The sequence below is a fragment of the Elephas maximus genome, chromosome 12 (assembly GCF_024166365.1).
Source record: "Elephas maximus indicus isolate mEleMax1 chromosome 12, mEleMax1 primary haplotype, whole genome shotgun sequence".
Lineage (NCBI taxonomy): Eukaryota > Metazoa > Chordata > Mammalia > Proboscidea > Elephantidae > Elephas > Elephas maximus.
Window position 1 is genome coordinate 68,013,264 of NC_064830.1, and position 15,863 is coordinate 68,029,126.

At 43.2% G+C, this 15,863-nt stretch overlaps 1 protein-coding gene across 1 annotated transcript in view; it reads right to left on the reverse strand.

Moving 5' to 3' along the window:
• Positions 1-15,863, reverse strand: part of GRIN2A (glutamate ionotropic receptor NMDA type subunit 2A) — a 488,385-nt gene that overhangs the window by 182,701 nt on the left and 289,821 nt on the right. Inside the window, exon 2 of the mRNA XM_049904373.1 lies at positions 15,227-15,819. Within this exon, the coding sequence (XP_049760330.1) occupies positions 15,227-15,819 (593 nt within the window). The remainder of the gene's footprint in view (positions 1-15,226; positions 15,820-15,863) is intronic.

The window sequence follows — 15,863 nt, forward strand, 5'->3', positions numbered from 1 at the left end:
AGATCTTGCTTTTAAGATTTTCTAGGCAGGACCAGATAATTGCTCAGTCTACAACAAATTATTTCCCCATTATTGAGGCAAAACCTTCTGGATACTCAGCCTGATGCTATGAATGATGAGGTTTTCCAGTCTGGCTTGTGGGAACATACACTATCCCTGACGCTGGGTGAGCACCAGGCACTGTTACGTCTAATCTTCTGAGGTGTTCCTCCCCCTCACCCCCAGTCCTTAGATAGGTTCCTCAGCTACACACACCGCTCAGAACTCAGATGCATACTCAAGGCGAGCACCACATAGATCTTCAGGGTTCACTATCTGCCCAGGTATCTCCTCTCAGGTACTCTGTCCTATGAACCTGAGTTGCCTTTGTATCCCTGCCCTCTGTCCTCAACTCAGGGAGTCTTCCAGGCTTTACCTGGATTCTTCCTCCTTAAGTTGCAGCCTAGAAATGCTCTCAAGACCGTGAGCTGGGTCATTCACAGGACTCACCTAGTTTGTTCCCCGTCCCTTTTTTGCCTGATATCCACGTCTTGAAAAATCATTTCATTTTTTCTCCATTTAGATTGTTTCACACATAGGATGTATCCAGTCTCATTTCCCTCAGAAGCAGAAGTCAATAGGATGAAATTTAATGAAGACAAGTACAACCATTAAATCTGCCACACATACTCTTGGTGGTTAGAATTTATAAACCCAAATGTTATTATTACAGCAAATACTGAAAATCCCAGTGTCATAAAGAAGATTAGAACCATATACTTCACTAGGTTTAAATGGTAAACTTGATATTTTCAGCACTGACTCTAAAACAACTACCATGGGTTCTGTCAGACACCATCATTTACCATTCATTTAACAAATTTCACCATACTGCAGAAAACCTGGATGCCACCCCTACCAGAAAAAAATTTTTTTTCTTCCAGTTTTAGAAGAATGACTACAAATTAATTGTGTCTGATGAGTGGGAACTCTCCTTGTGTAATTCAGTAAGTTCTTGCCTTTGAGTAAGCCACTATAGGCACCAACAACTCGAATTATCAACTGAAAATTGAAGGGAGAAGGAAGTATATGACCTACAGCCACACAAAATGGCACTTAATCTCGGGTGACTATGTTCCAGACACTCCAAACTTGCATTATGAAAGCCAGTTTTGTTTTTGTTTTGTTTTGAGAAAATGCGAGTAAAAGATCAGAGGTACCTCTCTAACCTCAGGGTGCCTCTAGTCACAGAAAATCATAGACCAGCAGTTCTTTATGTGGTATCACCATCAGCTTTAAGTAAGAGCATTTAACTAGTAAAGTTACAAGCATATAGGATTAGATACACCTATGTCGTCCACCAGATTCAGTTGTACAGACCTAGGCATAAAGATCCCTGGAGGTGAGATATCAAAACCTCCTCTTATTACTCATTCCAACATCTAACAGTCTTGGGGTCATCAAATTCTTGATTTGGTCATGATTGTAAATAATAATGATTATGGTACCAGTTGCCGTTGAGTTGATTCTGACTCATGGAGACCCAACGTTGCAGAGTAGAAGTGTCCCATAACGTTTTCAAGGTTCTGGCTTTTTGGAAGTAGATCACCAGGCCTTTCTTCTGAGGTAACTTGGGGTGGGTTCAAACCACCAATCTTTTGATTAGTAGTCAAATTGCTTACCCATTTATGCTACCTTGGAACTCTTGATTATGGTAAAAGTAATAAAATAAATAGAAGAGTTATTAAGGTAAAATAAAATGCTTAAAGAGGCCGGTGAGGTAATATGAATGAAGTGGTCCAGCTGAGGACTAAGGTGAACTGGGTAGACCCTTCTCTATTTAACAGAGGCAGCCACTTTCTACTTCCAGTCAGCCATTACCAAGTAGGGATATGGGATTATCATTACCAGCTCTTCATATTTTTCAAGATAAGCTGAAAAAAATATTTTTGTGAAATCTTATACAATTTTTAAAGGTTGGGGCTTATTCAATTTTTAAAAAAACAGTAAAAAGATTCTATGAGTCAAAAAAATAACAAAACTGTATCTCAATTTGCAACCTCTGAAATTAGCATAGTGGGGTTTAAAACCAAACAAAACTGGATTTGAATTCTGGCTCCATTTTGTATTAGCTGTGTCCATTTTGTGTCAGCTGGGTGGTATTTGTCAAGTTATGGAACTTCTCTGGTCCTCAGTTTCCACATCTGGAATAGCAGTCACTGTGGTTTATAATTGACCTGTTGGTACTCTATCCAGCATCTGTATCTCTCTTCCTTATTCTTAACAGAACTCATACTCTGCTAAGATTCCACGCCTCCTATAAGAATCCACCGGCCTTAGGGAAGCCAATCCCACCCGCAGTTCTAGGAGTAGGTCTTGTTTTGTTTAATCTAATCCTATTTGCCGTTCTAGTAATTGGGTCAGAAGTCCAGAACTAAGTCAATCGGCACATGACATTTTCAAAATGGCTGTTATTGGCCATGAACAAAGAAGCCATCCCACGGGCTGCTGGCAGCAAACTTGAGGCCATGAAGGAAGCCAGTTTGAGAACAGGGACCACACTTCAAAAGACATCGTAAGTAAAATAATCAGAACTCTGATCATACTGTATCTGAAGTTCACCCTACCTCTGGAACTCCTATTATGTGAACTCTACCCTACCTCTGGAATTCCCGTTAATGCGAAATAATTCAATCAAGTAAATTTGAATTACATTGATTGTTATCTGCAGCCAAAAGATCCTAACACAAACCTCAGGATTAAAGACAACGTATTTAAACTGGCACACAGAAGGCACTCAAAACATGGAAGCACTTATCGTTAGAGCACTTTGACACTTCCATTATATCACATTTTAAAATATATGCTTGCATAATGCATACTTGATGTTTCCCCTCCTCCACACACATAGAACGATGCATTAATTAAATTAAACGTTAAAAACTTACTTCCTTTCATTAAAAGTGATGGAAGTGAGAAGGAAACGAGTACATGTCTCAGGAAAGCTGTTCTCCATCATGCAGGAAACTAAGCAGTGTGTGTTTATATTCCTTGTGTTTGGATGGGGCTTAACCAAATGAGACAAATCCTCAGAAAACTGGCTGTTGGAATGTGGACAATACATTAGACGTCAGCAGATTCACCAAACTTTGGGGCCTGGGTCAAAATGTGGCTGGTCTCCCATGCCTTGGAGCCCTGGTGGCACAGTGGTTAAGCACTCAGCTGCTAATTGAAAGGTTGGCAGTTGGAACCCACCAGCCACTCTGTGGGAGAAAGATGTGGCAGTCTGCTTCTGATTACAGCCTTGGAAACCCACAGAGCAGTTCTACTCTGTCCTACAGGGTCGCTATGAGTCGGAATTGACTTGACAGCAGTGGGTTATGGGACTGTTATTACAAGGATCTTTGGTGGTACAGCGGTCAAGCTCTCAGCTGCTAACCAAAAGGTCGGCAACCTGAACCCACCAGGCACTCCACAGGAGAAAGATGTGACAGTCTGCTTCCGTAAAGATTACAGCCTTGGAAGCCCTATGGGGCAGCTCTACTCTGTCCTAGAGGGTGGCTATGAGTCAGAATCAACTCAATGGCAATGAGTTTTTTGTTTTTTAAATGGGTCTCCCGTGCCCTTGCAGAACCCAGGTAGCACCACTGATCTGGACAGTGACTCCTCCATCCCTGTGGTCTATGCCAGACTTCGAGGCACCGGGAGCCTGAACAGGAGCTCAGTCATACCTGCAGGCAGGTGGCATCGACATGGAAGCAAGAGAAGGGTGACACAGAAAAGCAGGGGTGCAAAGGCAGAGATGGAGGCAAAGGACAGGGACAGAGGTCCGTGTTGACGATCCATCTCCCACTGGGAGGGATGACAAGGGGGGCTTCTGTCCTACAGATGAGGGAGAGCACAGAGAAATACTCTTCCAGGAGAGGAGAGAAAGGACAGCTTGTAAACTGACCATCCCTGAGTCCCTGGGCCTTCACACTCTGCCTCAATGCTGCTCTCTTTTGGTGGAAAGGGTTTTTAACTTTATGTGACATCAGGTATTTTCCAAATCATGTCCAAAGGAAACGAAGGCAGAGGCTTTTCCTCTGCCTGAGATATCAACCTCATTTCTCCAGATCCAAAGCTCGGCTCACCATCTATGCCACGGCTTCCGCCCAGTATGGTATTTATTTCCTCTGAACTCAAAGGATTCACTGCTCTGATGATTTGCATGGCAGTTCATCGCATAATAAATTTTACTTTCTCCATGTATTAACAACTGCTGGTACGATTACTGGAAACCCTGGTGAAGAGGTGAAGAGCTATGGCTGCTAACCAAAAGCTCAGCAGTTCAAATCCACCAGGTGGTCCCCGGAAACTCTATGAAGCAGTTCTACTCTGTCTTATAGGGTCGCTATGAGTCGGAATCGACTCGACGGGAGCGGGTTTGGTTTTTGGGTTTGGTATGATTATTTAAGGAGCCCTGGTGGCACAGTGGTTAAAGCAATCAGCTGCTAACCGAAAGGCTGGAAGGTTCGAAACTACCAGTAGCTCTGCAGGAGAAAGATGTGGCAGTCTGCTTCTGTAGAGATTTACAGTCTTAGAAACCTTACAGGGTCATTATGAGTTGGATTCGACTCAACAGCAGTGGGTTTGGGTTTTGGTATGATTAATTAACTCTACTAGGTTGCACTAACCCCAGGTAGATTAGCAATGGCCACAGGTTATAGATCTTTGGAAGGTCCATGATATCTAGCATGATGTCTAGCCTGTAGCAGACACAGCATAGACACCCACCAGGCTGCTCAACCAAATCAAGACTGGCAATAAATAATGCTGGGAAAGGCAGCTGGAATTCACAGCCCCATCTCCTCTCTCCATTACTCCCCACACTTAGGGGATTCACCCACTGCTGCTGAGTTGATTCTGATTCATAGTGACCCTACAGGACAGAGCAGAACTGTCCTCATAGTGTTTCCAAGGCTGTAATCTATACAGAAGAAGACTGCCACATCTTTCTTCCATGGAGCAGTTGGTGGGTTCGAACTTCAGACCTTTCAGTTAGCTCCTGAGTGCTTAACCACTGCACCACCAACTTCAATTAATGTTGAAGTTCCTCATGGTTTGAACCTGAACAGTCTTTTGAGTCTACACTTTCCCCTAGGCGAGCTTATCTAATCTTGGGACTTTAACTGCCATCAATAATCTCACAACCTGAGCTCACACTCTTCTCTCCAATTGCCGACTGGAGGTTTCCACCTGGATGTCTCAAAGAATGACCAATTTCACATGTCTGCACCTAGATGTTGATTTCCTGACTCTTCCGTTACCCCCAGTTTATTTCTCCCGAGTACCATCTATTAGACTGTACGAGTGAAAACTTATTATTCTTTTTTACCACCTCGCATTCATCCATAAAGTCTTGTAAATTTTACCTCCAAAATGTTCATTACCAGTTGTCATTGAATCGACTGTGACTCATGACGACCACATGTGTTTCAGAGTTGAACTGTACTTCCATATGGTTTTCAACGGCTGTGATCTTTTGGAAGTAGATTGCCAGGCCTTTCTTCCAAGGTGCCTCTGGGTCAATTTAAACCACCAGCCTTCTGGTTAGCAGCTGAGTGCTTTACCCTCTGCACCACCCAAGACTCCAAATGTTCATTAAACCCACCCATTTTGCTCTGAATCCCCAGCCACTACTCTCACTTAAGCCCCTGTCTTCTCTCTCCTAGACTTCTGTCGTGGTCTCCTAACTGTCTCTGTGCTCACACATCAAGATTCCCACCCCTAATACAGCCTCTCTCAGCAGCTGCCAGAGTGATGAAGACGGTTCTTCTGTTTTCTGTATCTTTTTACAGAAGAGGGAGTGGGGGGTGCAGCAAATTTTTAGTGCATGTCACCAAATTACCAAGTCTCAAAATCAAAACTTCCCTAAGTGTTCAACCCTGGAGGAAACAGATAAATACATCTTTCTGTTAGGCATGCTGGTATTAAAATCCAAAGACTAAATACATAGCCTAAGGCAAACCTGAACAATGTTTATGCTGTATGTGTACCCCCAAAACAACCCACACCACCTTTGCCTCAAGGTACAGGCACGGCCAATTTCTGGTCCTTTCAAGTTCCCAGCATCAGGTTTCCACCATTTGTCGATCTATTCATTGGATGCCAATTGGAAATGATTGACTTGCACTGCACGGTTGGCATACGGTGCTTTTGACTTGCAGCCAAAAGAGGGAGGGCTGTGTTCCAGGAGAGATGCCACAAACAGAGTGATGCTGAAAAGAGGCTGTTGACTTAGCGCTCAGGCTGAACACCCAGGGTGCAGAGCCCACCCCCCAGGGGCCATCAGGACATACAAGGACGCTGGAACAAGCGTGCATTTGATCCATGGACGGATCAGATGATATACTTGTCATACCAACTAGATCCTAGATGCTCAGCAAAGTATATTACATGCATTTAATTGTCACCATACTCCTCAATGGTAACGATAATTATCTCTGCTTACACCGAAGAAATGGATGCTCAGAGGAGTAACGTGCCCAGGGAAGCCCAGATAATGAGAGCGTGTGGACACAGGACTGTCGGAATTCACCTTAGACAGTCATACAGCCTCTTGGAATGTGCTTTGGGTCCTTCATTTGGCTCATGCCCCCGGATTCTCTCACAACCATCTCTCTCACTGATTTACTTTGAGACAGCCTTGTTCCCCATTCCTGGGTCCAGAGTTCCCAACAGATTTATAGCACAGGCCACAGGATGGCTCAGTTTCCAGAAATGTTTGTTGAGCATATGGTGATTCCACAGATAAATATTTGCAAGGAGTTATCACATTCATCCAGGGACGTTTTAACTCTGGTCAAGCTCAGAGAATTAACTGAGCAGGCACTTTTACTGGCATTAAAAAAGAAACCAACAGTGATAATTCTGATTATCAAACAAAATTATGCCAACCAGGTTTAGTGCAGCCTCTTGATGGGTCATTAAGCCAGGAACTTTTCCTGTGGTTATTTTAGAAATGGAGATTGAAAAAGTACCAATGTAACTTGGACATGGATTAAACGTTCTCTCATTTATATATTTTCCTTCCTGTAGGGAAAATAATTTCTGACGTTGTTGCTTCTTAAAGCAGAAGCCTGACTTCATGAAGCAAGAAGTCAATGTAAAACTCGTAAGGGTTCAAGCCAGGTATCATCAATTAAAGCCTGATAATTTCCCTTCAACACGAATTTGTAACCTCCCAGAAGCAGATGTGTTTTCCACTCATTTGTGCTACAGATCTACTCGGGCACTTGTATCTGACTTCCAACGCTCAAATCTGTACACATCTGACTCCCCCAGCTAAAATGGGAGCTGCAGGGCATGAGGCCCAGGTAAAATAGTCACCAACCAGTTGCTAAAAAATATGATGGAAATACACTGCCATTTCTCATTTTCCTTATTTGTGTATAGCTTGCAGTATAACAAGTATAAATTAAAACAATAAGAATAACGATGATGAAAATAATGATAAGAGTAAGTAGGAGGAAGAGCGGGAAAGGGAGGAAGGAAGGAGGAGGAGGAAGAAGGCAGTAACAGTGAAGAAGATGAAGACATATAAGTGAGGTCATACAATACTTATCCCTTTGTGGCTGACATATTTCACTCAGCATAATGTCTTCCATCTCCACCCATACTGTAGCAGGAACCAAGACTTCATTTCTCCTACTGGCTGAGTAGTATTCCATCATATGTATGCACTACATTTTGTTGCCCTGAGATAATCTTTAAAACTTAAGCCAAAAATATCCCCTAGAGTCTTCTTAAAACCAAATGATAGTTAGCTTAACTAGTAAAAAATGTCTGCCTTGAGCATTATGCTCTTTTAAGAACTATCTACATGGGATCAAATTGACAACAGCAAACTAGAAAGATTAAATAGGAACCTTAGGGGGCAGTGAGTTTATGTTAATGGGAGAGGAACAACTCAGAAAAGGAGGGTGAGAATGGTTGCACAACTTAAAGAATGTAATCAGTGCCAATGAATTGTACATGTAAAAACTGCTGAATTGGTATATGTTTTGCTGTGTACGTTCTCAACAACAACAAAAATAAAATTTAAAGAAAGAAGACAAAAGCAACAACAATGACAATTACCACTTAGGAAATGCCTACTAAATGCCAGGCACCATGCCAAGTGCTTCACACACATATACTTTCATTTAATTCTGCTATAAGAAGAAGAGATGTTTATAGCACACACACACACACACATTTTAGGAACAATCTGGGTCCAGTGATCGGCAACTTACACCTGGTTGTGATAAATTCAAAACCAAGTCCGTCATACTATCCAGTCCACGAACTTTTCTTCATGCCACCCTGCCCCTCTTCCCGCCAGCTGTATCCCTCCCCAGATAACCCCTCAGCAAGAAGGTGTAGGTCTGAAAAACCTTCTTTCTCCCTTCTACGACCTCCAACGTGAGGGAGAAAACACACACACACACACACACTTGATATTCTGTATCCCATAAAAGCACAGGCCTAAAAGATAAAACGAACTTCATCTGGCTCTACATGTTTAAACCAAGAGCCAGCGGGAAAGCTACCATGGGCAGTAATGACTAGCGCCTGAAGCACCAAAGAGAAGAAAAGCTACCACAAAGAAGCTTGGAAAATATTCACAGAACGCTGAGTCATCCCAGATCCTACTCCTCTTTTCCTTAGATGCTGCTCTCCACCATAACCACATTTTCCTTCCTCCCATCCTGCTAAGCTGGTGAGGTGGCCCTCTACTATGGGACATGCCACCTACTGCCAAACCTCGGAGAAGACACGAGACAAATGACCATTCTGGCTTATTCAATATGGTGGAGTCTCTGTATCTTTCCACCTGTGGATAATTGGTATGTAACATACAGAAGGCACTAAATACATTTTTGTGGGATGAATGAATGGCAATATTTGGGGCTATGACATGCGAATACGCTGGTTTCATTCAGTTTTCTAACTACTGGTTTTATTATTTATAAAGAACCAAGTTGATTCCAACTCATAGCGACCCTATAAGACAGAGTGGAACTGCCCCAGAGAGTTTCCAAGGAGTGCCTGGTAGATTGAACTGCTGACCTTTCGGCTAGCAGCCGTAGCACTAGAACCACTACACCACCAGGGTTTCCTTATCAATAATAGTAACCATTTATAGACTGCTTGTCAGGTACCTGGTGAAAACGGTTAACATGCTTGACTTCTAACCTGAAGGTTGGTGGTTCAAGTCCACCCAGAAGTACCTCGGAAGAAAGGCCTGGTGATCTGCTTCTGAAAAAATCAGCCATTGAAAGCCCTACAGAGAGCAATTCTACTATGACACACAAAGGGTCGCCATTAGTCAGAGTTGACTAAATGATGACTGGTTTGAGTGGTTATCATGTGCCAGGCACTGGGCTAAGAGGCAAATATATTTCTTATCCCCATATTACATCTGAGGCGGTAGACTTGGAAGAGTTAAGTGACTTGCCCAAAGTCTTAAATCTAGAAGAGGACAGACTAGGGATTCAAACCCAGACAGTCTGGCTCCCATCCCCACTATCTTAACTAGGATACCACACTGCCACCCAGGGGACTCCATTCACTAATGAACTTTGATTCATGGGATGACTCAACAGAAAGGCTTAGTTTCCACACCAGCAAAACAGGTACTGGTTTACCTTCATGATTTCAGAAGTTACCACTGATATGCTCTGTGCTTAGGAAGGAACAGATGTTTAATAACTTTACAGTAGCGAGAAAAAGGTTATATAACATGGCTGAGCTATTTTTGAACTTCAGAAAATGCTGACTGCTCTTTTCAAAGTGTCTTCTATAAAACCAGGAATATTAAACATAAAGAGAACTTCCCCTTTTCCCCTACTTTTGTTTTCTGAAACCCCAGGAACAGAAGCAGGTCCACAGTAAAATTATTAACATGCCATTCCTGGCAAGCAGTGTCTTGTACCACCTCTAGCACCAGGAGCAATAAGCCACTGTCACAATACCTTAACTACACAAGTTCTGCAGTTATTTAAAAAAAAAAAAAAGAATAAAAAACTCATTGTCATTGAGTTGATTCCGACCCATAGCCACCCTACAGGACAGAGTAGAGGTGCCCCCACACGGTTTCCAAGGAGTGCCTGGTGGATTGGAACTGCTGACCTTTTGGTTGGCAGCCATAGCACTTAACCACTGTGCCACCAGGGCTCCGTAGTTATATAAGTACACAAGAACATAAATAATGCCCATGAGGAGCACCAAGGGAAATACATGGCTGACCCCAAGGCGATGTGCTCAAGCAGCCGGAGATGGATCCCAGGTCCCCTCAGTAATGCATCCTGAAACCATCAGGTATGGATTCACCTGAACCTGTCCTGAAGCTATCTGCATCCTCCCTACTACCTAGTGGGAGTAACAAGATCCATCTGTTTACTAGATACTTTCCAAAATCAGACTTTTTTTAAAGCTTAAAGTGAGAACCCCTAGTTCTAGAGTTCTGGGCTTTCAACGCACAAGCTGATGGATCCAACTCATCTTGCAGATATATCTGTTCTCTGCCTTCAGCCCACCACCCGTCTGTCAGCTTGTCAGACTGTGGTGGCTTGCATGTTACTATGATGCTGGAAGCTATGCCACTGGTATTTCAAAGACCACCAGGGCTACCTATGGTGGACGGGTTTCAGCAGAGCTTCCAGACTAAGGCAGGTTAAGAAGAAACACCTGGAAATCTACTTTCGAAAACTAGCCAGTGAAAGCCTACGGATCACAAGAACACTGTCCAACTTAATTGTTTTGGAGGGGTCAACTGCTGGAGGAAGACATCATGTTTGGTGAAGTAGAGGGCCAGTGAGGGCGTGGTAGACCGTTGGTGAGACAGAATGGCACAATAGCTGCAATGATGGACTTGAACATGCTCGCAATCATGAGGATGACACAGGATCAGGCAATGTTTAGTTCTGTTGTACATGGGGTAGCTGCAAGTTGGAGTCAGCTCAAGGGTGCTAATGACAACAACTGCCTACAGCTATCCAGACTGAAGATCCTGTATTATCTAAACATCTATCAAAGGGGAATGATGAAATGAAAGATGAAACATTTATGCAGCAGAATACAAAACTGCAACTAAGAAGAATGAGCTAGAATCATATGTATCTTCATAGATTGATCTTGAAAACATAGGTTGAGATAAAGCAAATTCTAGTATATTAAAAAATTTTTATTTATTTATTTATTTATTTTTAATATATTCTAGTATATTAGATACCATTAAAATACCCAAAGGAGCAATGTTTTGGGTCAATGGTTGTGCAGACATATACACAGATAGTACAAAAACAGGTGCATGGCTTTGGATCCATGCCAAATTTATCATCATTTTTCCCCCCATTGAGAGAAAGGGAAAAGAAGAGGTATCATTAGAACTTCTACATCATCAGTAGTGTTTCATATCTTTTAACATTTTAAAACAAACATGACATGTCAGCCTTTGTTTGTTCTCCCTGGTGAGTACTGGGGAAGGTATTTTTTTTTTTTTAAACTCTGTACTATTTGGTGCTATTCCTTTTTTCAATGTTGAAAAAGGAGTTTTCGTTACCCAAGTTTGTCTTCAGATGAATTTCCCCCATCCTCATAAGACTGTACACTCTTTAAGGACAGAAGTTATATCTTCATTAATCTACGTATTCTGGGGGCTACCACAGGGTCTGTTGGATAGAAGAAGGAATGGAAGGAGGGACAAAGATATAGTATGCTCATCCTTTTTCTTAAACTCTCTTCTTTTGGCCTCTCCGGTTCCCAGGCAAGGGAAACCTGGTAGAGTCCCAGTCTTTCCAGGGGTGGCTTTAAGGCCCACTTTGGTGGTGGGGAGTGTGGCAGAGAGAGACTGCTTGGGCCATTATTAAGCCTCATGTACTGGGTGAACACAGCCAGCCCTCCATAGATGGAGGGATGTTTCATTAAACACCAAGCAGTGGATGACGCCTTACCACGCTTGATGCATTGCTTCTCTGGGGCTGAAATACCATTTACAAAATTGCTGCATTCAAAGGCGTAACTTCTGGAAATGGCACAACAGCATTTCACAGCAGTGGGATTTTTTTTTTAAAGGATAGAATTCAGGGTGGTCACTGGAAAGAGATCTGAATGCCCTGCCAATTATCCCTCTCCAATTCCTTTTCCTGTATATATTATATTTCAATTGCTCTAAAACTGAGTTATATTTCCATTAGAATTATACATTCTGAATATTACAGCTGCAGGGCACATCTTATCATGAGGAGGAAGAATTCAGTAGCCCAGCCCTTACCTTTGGTTGGCAGCACCGCTGCCTCCGTAAAAGGCTCCTATGTCTCTACTGATTCATCTGAGATCCTCCCTGATATTTGGGCATTTATTTAAGATGCCCAAAGTGGCGATGTAGAAACAGGGTCATTAAAGAGAGGAAGGGAAAAATTCTTAAGAATAGGATTCCTTAAGAATTCAAGGGTTCTTTTTTCAGGTGTGTATATCAATTGAAAGGATGTATAAAGGAGCCCTGGTGGCTCAGTGGTTAAGAGCTTGATTGCTAACCAAAACATTGGCAGTTCAAATCCACTAGCTGCTCCTTGGAAACCCTATGGGGCAGTGCCACTCTGTCTTATAGGGTCGCTATGAGTTGGAATTGACTCAATGGCAATGGACTTGGTTTTTTTTTTTGTTTTTGGTGGCACAATGGTTAAGTGCTCGACTGCTAATCAAAAGGTCAGCAGTTTGAGCCCACCAACGCCTCTGTGGGAGAAAAGACCTGATAATCTTCTCCTGTATAAGGACTGCAGCCTAGGAAACCCTATGGGGCAGTTCGACTCTGTCATATACAGTTGCTATGAGTTGGGAATTGACTGGACGGCACCTAGCAACAACAACAACATAAACTGTCTGCATACACACAAACATACACATATACACACTCATACGCATCTCCAGCCCCCTGCCCTAGAGATCATCTTTGAACTGCAGCAGATCTAAAGTCCTAAGGCTTTCCAGAGACATCTTAGGGTGCTGTGACACTCTGATGGCAGCAAGCCAGCCTTCTCTGCAGACCATAATTTCTGAAGACCAAAGATAAATTCTTTGACAGTTACTAAATAAATGCTTTGACAGTTACTAAATAATTACCAGGTGCTAGGCACAGTGCTAAGCAGCCCATTTCATGCCTCACCTCATTTAACCACAGGCTACCCGAGAACATTAGTTCTCCAAGCATGTTCCTAGACCAGCAGCATCAGCGTCACCTGGGAACTTGCTAGACATAAAAACTCCTGGACCTGACCGCAGATCCCCTGAATCAAAGATTGGGGCCCAGCAATCTGTTTTTAACAAGCTTCCCCCCACCCATGATTCTGAGGCATGCTACCGTTTGAGAGCCACTGCCTAGAAGGCAGGTACCGGATCCATCATGTGAGAAATGAACAACTGAGGCCCAGAAAGCTCAAGTGATTGCCTACTCCATGTAGAAAGTGAACGAGACAAGATCCGAACACATACAAGCCTTACTCCAGAGCCCAGTCTCTTCATCACAGGGCTACACTGCTCCTTATCTGAGGATTGGGCGTGGATTAAGCCAGCCAACATCAGCCAAGTATATGGGGAGTGAGGTGGGAGTGATGAGTCCAAATCCCAACAGCTGAGCAGTAATGACAGCCCACAAGGAACAATGACACTGCTCATAAACATAAAATTTAACGTCAATGTCCATCAAGATGAGAGTAGTTAAGTAAATGATGACACAGTCACATAATAGAATAGAATAGAATAGAACACAGCCTTAGAAGTGATGTTTTCCAAGGTTTCCAATGACCTACAAAAATACTTAGGATAAAAGAGGGAAAGAAATTCAGATATAGGAGCACCAGTGTGTGGAGTTGTTGGTGAAGACGTGGGAGGACTACCTTCACAATCTGCTTGAGCTTGTAATACTATACGTATAGTATATATCTCGTTGTTGTTAGCTACCATCAAGTTGGCCCCCAAATCATGGTGACCCCATGTACAATGGGGACATCACAATGGTCCATAACGAAAGACCATTTTGATCTAAAGGGCTTTCATTGGCTGATATTTGGAAGTAGATTGCTAGGCCTTTCTTCCTAGTCCTTCTTAGTCTGGAAACTCCACTGAAACCTGTTCAGCAACACATAAGCCTCCAATGACAGACAAGTGGTCTCCCTCATGGAAGGTGAGAATTCTACCACTGAACCACTGTATATATGTTGCTGTGTGCTGTTGAGTCGATTCTGGCTCACAGCAACCCTATATGTCAGAGTGAAACCACCCCACAGGGTTTTCTAGGCTGTATTAATCTTTACAGGGGTAGAGAGCCAGGTCTTTCTCCTGCAAAGCCACTGGTGGGTTTGAACTGCTGACCTTTCAGTTAGCAGCCAGTTAGTCACCAGGGCTCCTACTGTATATTATACTATACTATAAGCTGGTATAGCTACTTTGTAGGACAATTTGGCAACAGAAACTTATATTTTAAAATGCACATACTCTATAACCTCAAAATTCCACTTCTTAGAATCAATACCACATGTATATACAAAGGGATACATGTAATGCACCACTGGAGCTTAGCTCGTATGGGAAAAGATCAGCAACAACCTAAATTGCTATCATTATTGGGACTGGATAAATAAATTATGGTATATCCATACTGAGGAATACGATGTGTAGGTTACAAAGAATACAGTTAACATGTTTATATCTCAAGTGCAGGTTTCCAACACATCTTGTTGAGTAAAACAAATCGCAGACAGCAATTATGGTATGATGTTACCTATCTCCAAAACAAAAGGAGAGGAGAGCAGAAATCAAACAAAATTTCCATAAGAACCCACATGCCATTCTCCACATTCAGTGCCCATTTTGGCAATAAGTATGTATTACTCTTATTTAAGGATCCCTGGTGGGGCAACAGTTAAGCACTCGGCTGCTAACTGAATGGTTAGTGGTTTGAACCCGCCCAGCAACTCTGCAGGAGAAAGGCCTGGTGATCTGCTATCATAAACACTATAGCCAAGAAGGCCCTATGGGGCAGTTCTACTCTGTCATATGGGGATGCTATGAGTCAAAAATGGACTCAACGGCAACTAACGGCAACAGCTCTTATTCAAACTCTGATTTGTTCTTATTTAAACAAACACCGCTCTTATTATGCAAACAACAACAACAAAAATACTCTGACCCCACTTGGGGAGACAAGCAAAGAGCCCCCTCTTACTGGTGCAAAGTGTGTAGTGGGGCCTCTGGCTTCTCCGTCTGCCCGTAGCAGCTGGCCTTGGCCTCAGGGATATAGGAGTACCTCTCCAACATGGAAGCCGCAGCAGTGGTGAGGATGCCCAGACCATCCCGTACTCTTGCTTCCAGGCTGTAGTCCCAGTCGTCGTAAGAGACTGAAATGAGTCCTGATGGAAACTCTTTGGGGATGAGCTCTGTGTTCCCAGAGACCAAGCTGGGGACAATCCAGAAGAAGTCATACCCAGTGAGACCGAGGGAGCGGGCCTCGCTCAGGATGAGGACAGCCTCGTCTTTGGAACAGTAGAGCAAGATGACGGAAGAGTGGATCTTCTTCAACTGGACTTGCGTCTTTGCGTCCTCAAAGGAAGTGTCCAGCGTGATCACGTTCTGCAAGTCCCAGCCCACAAAGCTGTTGTCCACCGTGGTCTTGACGAAGCTAATGAAGTCCCTGTAGCCAGGGAAGATGGTGGTCACCAGGGAGAAGACATGCCAGTCATAATCCTGCATGATCTTCAGCATGACGGTGGCTTGCTGCTGGATGGATGCTCCAAACTGGAAGAAGGTAGACATCGGATCCTGCCAACAGGTAAAGAGAAAGCAAAACAGAGGATGAGGCAGAA